The 12,486-nt window shown below is 44.7% G+C and overlaps 1 protein-coding gene and 1 pseudogene across 1 annotated transcript; both read right to left on the bottom strand.

Annotated features, from left to right (window-relative positions):
• Positions 1-553: 553 nt before the first annotated feature.
• LOC121437768 (repetin-like) lies at positions 554-4,880 on the bottom strand. The gene is given in 4 exon segments (XM_041637844.1): positions 554-883; positions 885-985; positions 988-3,667; positions 4,743-4,880. Coding segments are annotated over 4 exon segments (3,249 nt in total).
• Positions 4,881-10,704: 5,824 nt separating this feature from the next.
• On the bottom strand, positions 10,705-11,141 carry LOC121438026 (annotated as a pseudogene).
• Positions 11,142-12,486: the final 1,345 nt, after the last annotated feature.

Raw genomic sequence — 12,486 nt, 5'->3', positions numbered from 1 at the left:
TGTAATGGATTAGTAGGGGTCAGTTCAGCTCTCATGACCCAGCAACAGAAGAAGAGGAGCCTAGGCATCAGAGATGTTGGTCTCAGTGATCTCTCTCTCTCCTCGAGGCTTCCCAGTGCTCTTCATCAAAGTCTAGACCATAATTCTTGGAGTTCCTGATATTTTTCTCACAGCAGCCAAAGCTACCAAAGTCCAGAATCTTTTTCTTCAAATGTAATAGAAATCTTAAGTGTACCTTTTCCCATTTTTAAATTTTAGGAAGAATGTTCTACCATTCAGTGATTCAATTAAGTATCACCTAAACTGAAAATAAACTAGAAATGATGTAAACCCATAAAGTGATCAAAAAGAAGATTGATTAGTTCCCCTAATTTACTTCACCCAACCAATAACCCTAGAATTGCTACTCAAGGAACTGATTTCAAAAAGTGTAGTACTATACTAACCTTCAAAAGGATTCTAGTAGGCAGATGAAAAAGAGAAAGATGATATACAACTTCAGGCTTTTAAACAGACACAAAGATGAACTGACACATAGCTTTTTTCATTAGCTTCAAACTGCTTCACCTCTGGCACTCATTGCTTGTTCTCGTACATAGTCGTAGAGGGGGCTGGGAGAATTAGCTGTTTTGGTAGGGTAGTTTCCATATTGTTCTCTTATTTGGGACCTGCCACTACCATGGGTTGGAAAGAAATGTCTTTCCTGGGATCCTTGGCCCTGGTCATCTTCATTCTTGTGAATTTTTTCTTTGTTGGGTAAGTTTCTGGATTGGTCTTGGGATCCTTGATACCTTTTATTTTCTTCATGAGTTTGTCTATCCCATTGTTGATGATGCTTTTGATGTTTGTCTTTTCCTTGATGGTTTTGCTTATCTTCATGATTGCCTACCTTGTTGATGATCTTGATTTTCTACATGAGTTGTCCTGTGTTGTCTTTTCTGGTTCTGCTCATCTACAGAGGTTTGCCTATCCTGTTTCTGATGCGTTGTTCATCTCTGTGGGCTTGTCTGTTCTACATCTCATATAGACCTTCCTGCTCCTCAAAACTGTGTCCATCCCAATTTTGATGCTCTTCCTCTTCCCAGTGGCCCTCCTCGCTACTCTGTGATTGCCAGTCATACTCTTCATGGGGGTATGGCTCTTCTTGCTGTATCGGAGCTAAGAGTTTGTGCTTATTACCCTCTTCAAGCGTCCATGCCTGGTGGTGGCTTTGCTGCTCCCTTTTATCCTGGAATCTCTGTCTCTGGGTTTGATTTACTTCTTCTCTTGAAGTCTGTTGACTTAGTTTTCCTGATCTTCCAGATTGTTCAACATATGAGTCTCTTCTTGCTTTATCAGTTCCTTGGAAGGACCTGTTTTGCCCCTGGATTTCAGTTTTCCCAATCTTTGGCTGATCACAGTGAGAACTCTGGCTTTTACTGCTTGTCTGACCCTGGTGAGAACTCTGGCCTTGTCTGCCTGTCTGATCATACTGAAAACCCTGGCCTTGACTGTCTGTCCGATGCCAATGTGAACTCTCTTGACTGTCTATCTGACCCTGGTGAGAACTCTGGCCTTGTCTGCCTGTCTGATCATACTGAAAACCCTGGCCTTGACTGTCTGTCCGATGCCAATGTGAACTCTCTTGACTGTCTATCTGACCCTGGTGAGAACTCTGGCCTTGTCTGCCTGTCTGATCATACTGAAAACCCTGGCCTTGACTGTCTGTCCGATGCCAATGTGAACTCTCTTGACTGTCTATCTGACCCTGGTGAGAACTCTGGCCTTGTCTGCCTGACTGATCATACTGGAAACCCTGGCCTTGACTGTCTGTCCGATGCCAACGTGAACTCTGGTCTTGTCTGTCTGTCTGACCCTGGTGAGAACTCTGGCCTTGTCTGCCTGTCTGATCATACTGAAAACCCTGGCCTTGACTGTCTGTCCGATGCCAACGTGAACTCTGGTCTTGTCTGTCTGTCTGACCCTGGTGAGAACTCTGGCTTTGTCTGCCTGTCTGATCATACTGAAAACCCTGGCCTTGACTGTCTGTCCGATGCCAACGTGAACTCTGGTCTTGTCTGTCTGTCTGACCCTGGTGAGAACTCTGGCCTTGTCTGCCTGACTGATCATACTGGAAACCCTGGCCTTGACTGTCTGTCCGATGCCAACGTGAACTCTCTTGTCTGTCTGTCTGACCCTGGTGAGAACTCTGACCTTGTCTGCCTGTCTGATCATACTGGAAACCCTGGCCTTGACTGTCTGTTCGATGCCAACCCTGGTCTTGTCTGCCTGTCTGACCCTGGTAAGAACTCTGGTTTTGTCTGTCTGTCTGACCCTGGTGAGAACTCTGGTCTTGTCTGTCTGTCTGACCCTGGTGAGAACTCTGGCCTTGTCTGTCTATCTGACCTTGGTGAGAACTCTGACCTTGTCTGCCTGTCTGATCATACTGAAAACCCTGGCCTTGACTGTCTGTCCGATGCCAATGTGAACTCTCTTGTCTGTCTGTCTGACCCTGGTGAGAACTCTGACCTGGTCTGCCTGTCTGATCATACTGAAAACCCTGGCCTTGACTGTCTGTCCGATGCCAACGTGAACTCTCTTGTCTGTCTGTCTGACCCTGGTGAGAACTCTGACCTTGTCTGCCTGTCTGATCATACTGGAAACCCTGGCCTTGACTGTCTGTTCGATGCCAACCCTGGTCTTGTCTGCCTGTCTGACCCTGGTAAGAACTCTGGTTTTGTCTGTTTGTCTGACCCTGGTGAGAACTCTGGCCTTTAATGCCTGTCTGACCCTGGTGAGAACTCTGACCTTTAATGCCTGTCTGACCCTGGTGAGAACTCTGGCCTTTGATGCCTGTCTGTCCCTGGTGAGAACTCTGGCTTTTGATGCCTGTCTGACCCTGGTGAGAACTCTGGCTTTTGATGCCTGTCTGACCCTGGTGAGAACTCTGTCCTTTAATGCCTGTCTGACCATAATGAAAATTCTGGCCTTTGCTCTGACCTTGTCCATCTGTCTGACCATGTTGGAACGTATGTTTTTGTTTGTCTGACTGACCATAGCGAGAATTCTGGACCTGTTTGTCTGTCTGACTGTTGCCTGATTTCTGATACTGTTTTCCATATTGTTCATAAGAACCAGCTTCTTGTTGACTGGTTTGACTAGAGTAAGAATCTTGTCGGAGTCTTCCAGACCGGCCATTGCTGCTTTTTCGTCCAAATGTTTTAGACTGGCCATAATGAGAAACCTGAGCTGGGATCTCAGGCTGATTTAAGGCAAAGATATATCCTTGACTTTTGGGTCGGTAGTTGCTAGATTTATGACTCAGTCTTTGATCAGGGCTAGAGTGCTGATCGTCTGTCTCAGACTGATCAGAGCTATAATCTGTGTCTTGTCTCTCTGCCTGACCCTGGTGCGAGTCCTTATGTTCTTGGACGTCCTGACTTTGTCCTTCAGACTGCCTAGGCTGTCTGCCTGTGTTTTCAGAAAACTTATGGCTCTGTGTTCCTTTCTGACCCCGTTCTTTCTGGGAGGAGGTTTTACCTCCACATGACTTACTATCTAGTTTACGATGGCAAGCTTGGACCAATTGGAACACCAACAAGAGGTATTCACGAAAATCAACATATCCATTTCTGTCTCGGTCCAAGTGTTCCAGAATGGTTTCCACAGTCTCTGGGTCATTTGGTCTCTGTAAGAAAAACAGGGAAAAACCCCCAAATATCCTTTTATGAATGTTGGATTATACATCAGTCTTAATGTCCCAATCCACTCCCAAACAGGTTTTCCCTTTCTTTCTTTCTTTCTCTCTCTCTCTCTCTCTCTCTCTCTCTCTCTCTCTCCCTCCCTCCCTCTTTCTTTCTTTCTTTCTTTCTTTCTTTCTTTCTTTTTCTCCCTCCCTCCCCTTCTACTTCCCTCCCTCCCTCCCTCCCTCCCTCTTTCCTTCCTTCCTTCCTTCTTTCTGAGAAACTATTATTGTTAAGTGGCTTGTTCTGGTTCTAATCTTTGGTTAGTTTATTTTCGGTGAACCTCATCCCTTAATGAACCAATGGGGGTTATGACCACAGGGAACAGACAACCATATTAACAGCAAATTTGAATCATTTGAATTTGAATCATTCGAGACAGTTATTATCTTTTCTTTTTCTTTTTGGTTTTTCAAGACAGAGTTTCTCAGTAGCTTTGGAGCCTGTCATGGAACTAGCTTTTGTAGACCAGGCTGGTCTCGAACTCACAGAGATCCACCTGCCTCTGTGTCCTGAGTGCTGGGATTAAAGTTGTGCACCACCACCCTCCGGCTAAATTGTTATCTTTTTACATAGTACAGCCTACCTGTTTATAAACCTCTTTCTCTCTACACTGTGACACTCTCAATGGAAAAGAAGTTAGTTTTCTTTGTGTTTGTATTCTCAGAGTCTGGGATTGTACCAGCATGGAGTAGGTACTCAATGAATCTTTAATGAATTATTGCACAAATGTATAAGATAGTGTGTATACAGAATTACATATAGAAACATGAATGGCATTTTTTTAAAAAAAGTTATTCTCCATTACTTTGAAGTTGTTCTGTGTTTTGTTTACATAAAAAGAAGGAGGTGTGTGTGTGTGTGTAAGAACTACTGAGAAGCTGTAGAACTGGAAGGTGCTTACCAGTACATTACTGGTGGGAAATGACTAAATAAAACAAAATATTGATAAGATATCCTGGATGCTGACATAAGAGTCATGCATCCCACTCCACAGGATCAAGAGTCTGTGTATCTTACCCGAAGGATGTCTCCAAACTCAGTGAGAAGCAGCTGCTTCAACTCCATCTTGTTCAATGAAGCGTATTCCCCGTGGTGTTCAGCATATTTCTGGAATACCTTACTCACATTGAGTATGCTGCTGAGAAGTTCAGGCATTCTGGCAAACACAGGTAAATCTAAGAAGAAAAAGAAGAAGGAGAAGAAGAAGGAGAAGGAGAAGAAGAAGAAGAAGAAGAAGAAGAAGAAGAAGAAGAAGAGGAAGAGGAGGAGGAGGAGGAGGAGGAGGAGGAAGAGGAAGAAGAAGAAGAGAAGAAGAAAGAAAGATTTTTTTTATTCTTGGGATGAAGACAAGGAGTCAACATTTCTGTAGTGAGCCAGACAGGATCGCCATTACAAGATGGCGCCGACATCCTGTCTTGTTGGAAATAAACAACTCCATATTTGGCTCTGCCTTTGGGAGCTGCGTGTCCCCTGCTTCCCGCATGCGCAGTGGATAAGGGTCCTTGGGCCTATCCTGATGCAGTCTGGTGTCAGCTGATGGTGGCAGCCAATTACAGGGCGACCCGTGTGCCAATTCCCCATATAAGCAGCTGCTTTAGTGCTCTTGGGCCTCTCTCTCGTTTCCTGCCCCTCGCTTCCTGCCCCTCATTTCCTGCCCCTTCGCTTCCTGCTCCCCTCAACCAAGGGCACTCCAGTAAAGCGTGATCTGAGAAGAATCCTCATGTGGTGGTTGTTCTTTCTTGCTGGTCGAGAAGTCCGCCGCACATTTCTAGTGATTGGTTTCGTGGATTTGGGAAGGAGGTTTAAACAACCAGAGAGTCCCTTCTTAGCTGTAATTTCAGGCTCGTCATTATGTGATCAACAATGAGGCTCCAAATATACACTATCATGACAGTGATCTAAAAAGGGTTTCTTTGCTAAAAAGAGGCAAATGCTTAAGAGATTATACATGTGTAGTCGATATTTACATGCCTTAGTTTCTACTCTGGGTGGGAGTTGCTTGACTGAGATTCTCACATGAGAACAAAAATAAAGGGAGGTCCAAAGGGGGTGGGCAGAGGTCAGCATAATGTGTGTGGTTTCCTGCCACAGTAAAGCATGCCATTGAAGAGGATCTGTCTTCTAAAGAGTCGCCTTTACTCAAGGAAGAAGGTAAAGTATCTCTTTCAGTGGTCCAAGAAATCTTTCTGAGAGGTTCATTTCTAGAAAATTCTTTTACCTGCTTACTAAATGTAATCAGCAAGTAGAAAAAAGATACAGAGAAAAACAGTAAGTGGACACACTGTACACAGGACAAGCAGTGCATAGTCAGATAGGTCAGTACTGGCTGCGTTGGGCAGCAGGGGTCTTCTGCTATCTGTATGCCAATATTCCTTCTTGTGGTACAAAAGAAGTACCTATGCCTATAGGCTTCTGAAAATAAAACCCCAACTGCAAAACATAGGCATGCAACAATGCCTATACACATAAATGACAAATAACAGATTTCATGGGACAAGCTGAGACTTTTGTGACCACTTATTATAGTGAAACTGAATATTGCTGAGTCCCCATGGCCCAGAGTCTTATCTAACTTGCACATGAGGTAAAGACAGCACTACGGAAAAGCCAGCTATCAGTCATCCAGACTTCCAGTTTGGGGATCTGTAGGGCCCACATCTTACAGATTTACAGGTAGGCCATTCTAGCATCCACCATAGTCTAAAACAGAGCCCTGAGAAGAAAGCAGAAAGATTCCCAAGAGTATCTCCGGCAGGAACGGTCTCTGCCATCCACACTTGTGGATACTGCTGTTGCTTCAGCATGCACGCCTTACCTGCTTGAGGAAGAGTGAGCAGAAGATTCAGGAGCCAGGGAGGATGGCAGAGACTTGGAAATCCATCCTATTTATAGGGTTTTTAATTATCCTACCAAGTCATCCTGGGAGACACCTATTCTGTGGTAGGGCCTGAATCATTCTGGGCTCAACCCAGATCAGCCCAGTTCAACCCAGCTCCAGCTTGACCTCTCCCTCTGCAAACCGTTCGGTTGATTTACTTCCCGCATTTGCTCACGAACCTGTTTGTCACTGTAGTAGGTGACACTTTTCAAGTCTCAGCCCCAATTAATTAAGGGAGTGTGTGTGCTACACGCTGTGTGGACTGGGAAGACAGAGGTTCCAGCCGAATCCATCCTTAGAAATCGTCACTTGCCAAGGCCGATAGGGGTAGGGGTACACAACAGGTATACCATACCAAAGAAAGACGTTTATATGTTCTACAAAATCCAAGCTAAGTAGAGATTAGGGACTCTATACATTGGTCAGCATATAATTCTTGGAAAATATGTCTTAAATTTGTATTTTGCTTGTAAAAGTAGCTATTCGTATGTCTTACTGACCTATTTTTAATGGCTATTCTTTTCTGCAGGCTAGTAGAAGTAGTTGTTGAATCAATTTTAGAGACATATTGGGTGGCAAGTGATGAGTGCTTCTTTTGTTGTTGTTGTTGTTTTGTATTTTGTTTAATTGGAGACAGGGTTTCTCTGTGTAACTATGGCTGTCCTGGAACTTACTCTGTGGACCAGGCTGGCCTCGAACTAGGCCTCTGCCTCCTGACTGCTGGGTGGGATTCAAGGTGTGCGTGACCAGTGCCCAGCATGACACTGAGTTTTTCAGTCTTAATAAAAGGTTAGAGTTAGGGTACCACCTGGAAGTTGATGATTTCTGTGACATAGAGATATTGTTTGTGACCCACGCCTCCACTTATTTTCCTTCTCCCTAACACATGTGACACATCGGCACAGTATCTTCTCATAGAGAGCCTTAGTAAATCTTCAAGGATTAAGTGAATTGTTGGATTGTGAGACACATCAGAGAATCTTGTGCAAGGAACAAAGAGTTTGAGAGTCACCTGCTTGTCTGCTTTGTCTCAGAGGTGCCAGCTGATATAATTACATATGAAATATATAATCATATTGAAGAATTGATTATGTAATTGGTCTCCAGTCAGTTACTTGTGATGACACTTGCTATTATTTGCTATGTCTCTAAGATTTTGCAAAGGAATCGTAAAAGTTCAGAAAGATTTTAGTCTAACTGGACTAAAGAAGCCTCACACAGAAAAGATTTGGAAAGACCAGTGTGGAGCTTGCTAAGTGTACAATAATTAGAAAGTCTAGGCGGAATCCTCTGGGCCAGACCTGGGTTTCCTTCACCTCTAGGTTTATAAGCAAAGTTTATGTTGTTCTTTGAAACACTCAGGTAGGAAGAGAAGGGGAGAAAGCAAAGGCCAAAGCTGCATAGTTGAGAACTCCCACATGGCCTGAATTAGCATGGGTGCCAATGTCTGGGAAGGCAGAGAGTTATCACTGCCTTCCTAGCAGTAGAGGTAGAGAATGTGGGAGCTGAAAGGAAGCTTAGTCTTAGCTTCTTAACTTATAGATGAGGAAACTGCAGTTTCTAGTTGTCCTGAGTGACCTGCTAAAGGGCTCACAAAGCTGCAGAAGCCCGGCCTAATGTTCATGTTTATCTTCCCAGCAGAGGATGCTTTTCTCCTCCTCTACCTCCCCTCCCCTCTCTCACTTCTCTCCTCTCCTGCCCTCTCCTGCCCTCTCCTGCCCTTTCCTGCCCTCCCCTTCCCTCCCCTCCCCTCTCCTCTCTTCTCCCTTCTCTTTCCTTCATTTCTTTATTTCCATCTCTCTTTTCTGAGGTATGATCTACTGTGTTGACCCGGCTAACTTCAAACTCAGGACAATCATCCTGCCTCAACCACTCAGCTTTTAGGATTCCAGGTGTGTCACTACACCTGGCTAATATACACTGTTTTGCATTCTATAGAAGATGTCTAGGGCCCGATTTAAGGGTTTATTTTAATGATAAATGTTAATTGAGTGTGTTGTTGGTTTTTCTGCCAGCATTGTTTTGGGGGAGATTGTAAGTTCCTTGCAGTGTGTGACTAGTTGTCTCCATTAATCTGGAGCTGAGAAATTCCTGAGATTAGACACGAGTGCTAAAAGTAGAAGTGCCCGGGCAGCCTGTGGTACACAGATCACTGTCACTAGCGGTGAATGGATGGACCTGAAAGAGGAATGTCAGAACAGGGAGGCCAGATAGGAATCTATAATGTGGCTTTGGTGAGAAGCAAGTGTAGGAGGATGGCTGGATGGATGAAACGTGGAACAGATTTGGTGAGTGGAAAGGGAAGTGGGGATGCCAGGAATCATCCCACGGATTCAACCTAGGTGACTAAAAGGACCGTACTATAATGAAGGAATGTAACTTCTGAATGAGGCTGGTGGAAGCCAAGACCGAGAGCCTCCACTGGCATTCCCTAGGTCTCTGCCCTTTGAAGGCTGCTGTCCTGCCTTTACGGCTGATCTCTCCATATTGTCCTGACCCGATAACTGGATAGTGCTGAGACTCTTGCTTTTGCGTCTATGTTTAGTGTCATACATTTTATTTCTCTTCTCACTTATTAGGATGGAAGATCTCAAGGCAGTGGGCTAATCCTAGAGGTGAATAAGGGCATTGCGGATAGGAAGTGAAGAAAACAGACGTCGCCATAGAGAGAGCAATACTGTGGGAGGTTCCTGGGATGCGTGGCAGGTGGGGTTTTTCTGGGGCGAGGTGTGAAACAGAAAGTGCTCTTTGTCTGATGCTGCCGCAGAATTACTGCTCTCACAAGTAGGATCTTCAGTGCGTGAATTCACTTAACACTTAAGCTCTCTAGCGTGGTCAGAATCTCCCAGTCAGATATTCATTGGATACTCGTGAGCACATGGAAGGCTGTTTTGTAGGCACAGGGTGAAAACATAATTCCTGTTCTTTGTTTATTTGTGGGTAGCTGTGTCTCTCCGTGTGTGAACAGATATGATTACGAGACAGAGCTCAAAGTCAGTTGTCTTCCCAGATGACCCTACCTTTTTGTTGCTGTTGCTTGTTTGTGTTTGTTTTTTTTTGTGTGTTTGTTTTTTGTATGTTTGTTTTTTTGGTGTTTTTTTGTTTTTTTTTTTTTTTTGATACAAGGTTTCTCTATAGCTTTGGAACCAGCCCTGGAACTCACTCTGTAGAACAGACTGGCCTCTAACTTACAGAGATCTGCCTGCCTCTGCTTCCTGAGTGCTGGAATTTAAAGGCATGTGCCACCACTGGCCGGCTCCCCCACCTTACTATTTTAAGACAAAGTCTCTCACTGAACCAGAGTTCATATATTTCTTTTTTGAGACAGGATCTCTTGGCTGTCCTGAAATTCAGCTTGTAGACCAGGCTGGCCTCAAACTCACAGAGAGCCCCTGAGTGTTAGGACTAAAGGAGTATGCGACCACACCCAAGGTACTCACCATTTTTGCTAGACTTGCTGACCAGCAGGCCCCAGGGCTTGGCCCTGCCTGCCTCCTCAGCACTGGGATTATAGACATATGCTGCCATTGTAGATTTTGGCATGGTTGCTGAGGATCCAAAGTCAGATCCTCATACTTGTGGGTCTAGCACTTTGTCAACTGAGCAAACTCCTTGGCCTCCCCAGTTCTTATTTTCAAAGGCCTTTAGTTTGTTGCTGGAGAGATGGCTCCGCACTTAGGAGCATCTGATGCTCCTGAAGAGGACTGAGTTCGGCTCTCAGCACCATATGGTAGCTCACAACTATCTGTAGTCGTGACTACAATTCCAAAGGATCTGATGTCCTCTTTTGGCCCCTGTGTGCACCAGACATGCATATGGTACACAGGCCCATATAGGCAAAAAACATTCATATACATAAATCATTAAAAAAAAACACTGAATCTTTTAACCCCACTAGGCAGTAAAATACATAGGAAGAAAGGTAGGTTTGGGGAGTTAGAAATAATTAAAATTTCATGTCTATAATGTTAGTGCTAGGGAGGCTACAGCAGGAGGATCACAAATTTGATGACAAACTAGGCTCCATAGTAAGATTCTTTTTTTTTTTTTTTTTTTTTTTTTTGGAAAATGTTAGCATTTAATTGGCCTCCCTGAGTGGCTTCAAGCCATCAGAACACTGGCACCTCCAACACTCTTTATCTTCTCTTCAGCTCTTCTGCTGAAAAATTTGGCTTTCACGATGATAGGCTGCTTAGGGAGCTTTCCCTTCCCCAGAACTTTGTAGTAGCCCGATCGCATAACATACATGATGGGAGCAGCTCTGGTCTTGTTCTTGGCAGCGTTAACCCGGGTCTGTTCACTGACCAGTGTCCACAGTTTAACCAGGTTGACAGCCAGGCAGAAGCTCTGGTTCCTCTTTAAGCGGTAATGCCTCATCCCAACTTTCCCGAAGTAACCTGGATGATATTTGTCGAAGTTGATCCTGTGATGATGCATGCCTCCAGCGTTCCCCTGTCCTCCTGGATGCTTGCAATGTGGCCATGGCCGTGGCTCACGTGGCCCCGGAGTTTCTGGGTCTTCCTCAGTCTGGATGGCATGGCGGTGGCAGAAAGGAAAGAGGGAGGAACCTGCGAAGTATCGCAAGGTAGCAAGTGTGGCGGCGGGACGAAGATTCTCATTTCAAACAAGCAAACAGTGTGTTAGCCCCACACTGATGGAATTGTGGGGTGTTCTGGGTAACATTGGGCAGACGGACTTTGTAGAAGGTGTGAACTTTCATTTGGAAGCAACTTTCTGCCATTCTGTGATTCCAATCTCAGGCCTGGCAGGGACTTTAGTTTATATTAACTCTGCTTTATCACAGTTTGATGAAGGCTTGCTCTTCCTCTATGGAAAATGGAGTCAGCAGTCATGGTTGCCCTGCCATCATATCAGAACCTATAAATTCCATGAAGACCTACACCAGTTTGCTTATGGTTTCTCAGTGTATTTTGATGCTGAATGGCAGGAGGCTTTGAAAATACCAGCTGCTGTAGTCTCCCGTACTTGCCTCAGATAAGCTTTTCAGTATATGCTATTTTGCTAGACTGCAAAGTAAGACACGGAGGAGGGAATATTATCTTCATTTTCTAAACAAGGGAACTAAGGGCAAGAGAAGATAAATAATGTGTTCAGGATTGTGCTGCCTGCTCCTAGCTAAGGTCTGATCTCATGTCTTCCTCATTCCAAAGCCCTTCTTCCCAGACCTGTTTTGCTTCCCATTCCTCCGGGAAGGAAACAGTTTCCCACACGGACTAAAGTGAGAAGAACAAAATACCTCACTAAAAATATCCTGTGAGGAGATTTAGCATTGGAACGAGAATTTCCTTAGCCAATCCAACATCTATTTTTTCCATTGTTCCTCCAGGGCTGAAAAATAGTTTCAACACTTCAAGTCCCTGCATTCTCCTTAGAGAGACAAACAGACAATTATGTATCGGACTCTCCATAGGAAACACAACCCTCTGCGTTGGCAGTTGGCTGTACTGAGGACTGTACACATGTGGAGGTCAGAGACAACTTACGGAGTCTCTCCTCTCCTGCGGATGGAGCTCAGGTCACTGGGTTTACATTGTCAGGTAGCAAGTGTCTTCACTAGATAAGCCATCCCATCATTCCCCTGTCTGATTCTAAACCCTGTTGCAAGCCTTTGGTGTTCATTTACCTTAGATGAAGATATGCCTGCTGGGACTGACAGACACGAGTTTGAGTTAATGGATTTTTCGGGAAGATTCTTTGCTGTATTTTGGCCAAATCATCAGAGATGATTATCACACAACTCTCAGACTCCCTTCTTCTGATGAAATGCTGGGTGGAGCTTTAGTGAGATAAAGCCCACTGAATCCCAGAGACGGCTGTTTGGATTCCGAGGGAAGGCTCCTGCCCAGTGCTAGTTAGGCACGT

The sequence above is a fragment of the Microtus oregoni genome, unplaced genomic scaffold (assembly GCF_018167655.1).
Source record: "Microtus oregoni isolate MIOR12 unplaced genomic scaffold, Mior012 000054F_ref0000373, whole genome shotgun sequence".
NCBI lineage: Eukaryota > Metazoa > Chordata > Mammalia > Rodentia > Cricetidae > Microtus > Microtus oregoni.
Note: the sequence above shows the minus strand (reverse complement) of the source record. Positions and strands in the feature narration are given on the sequence as shown.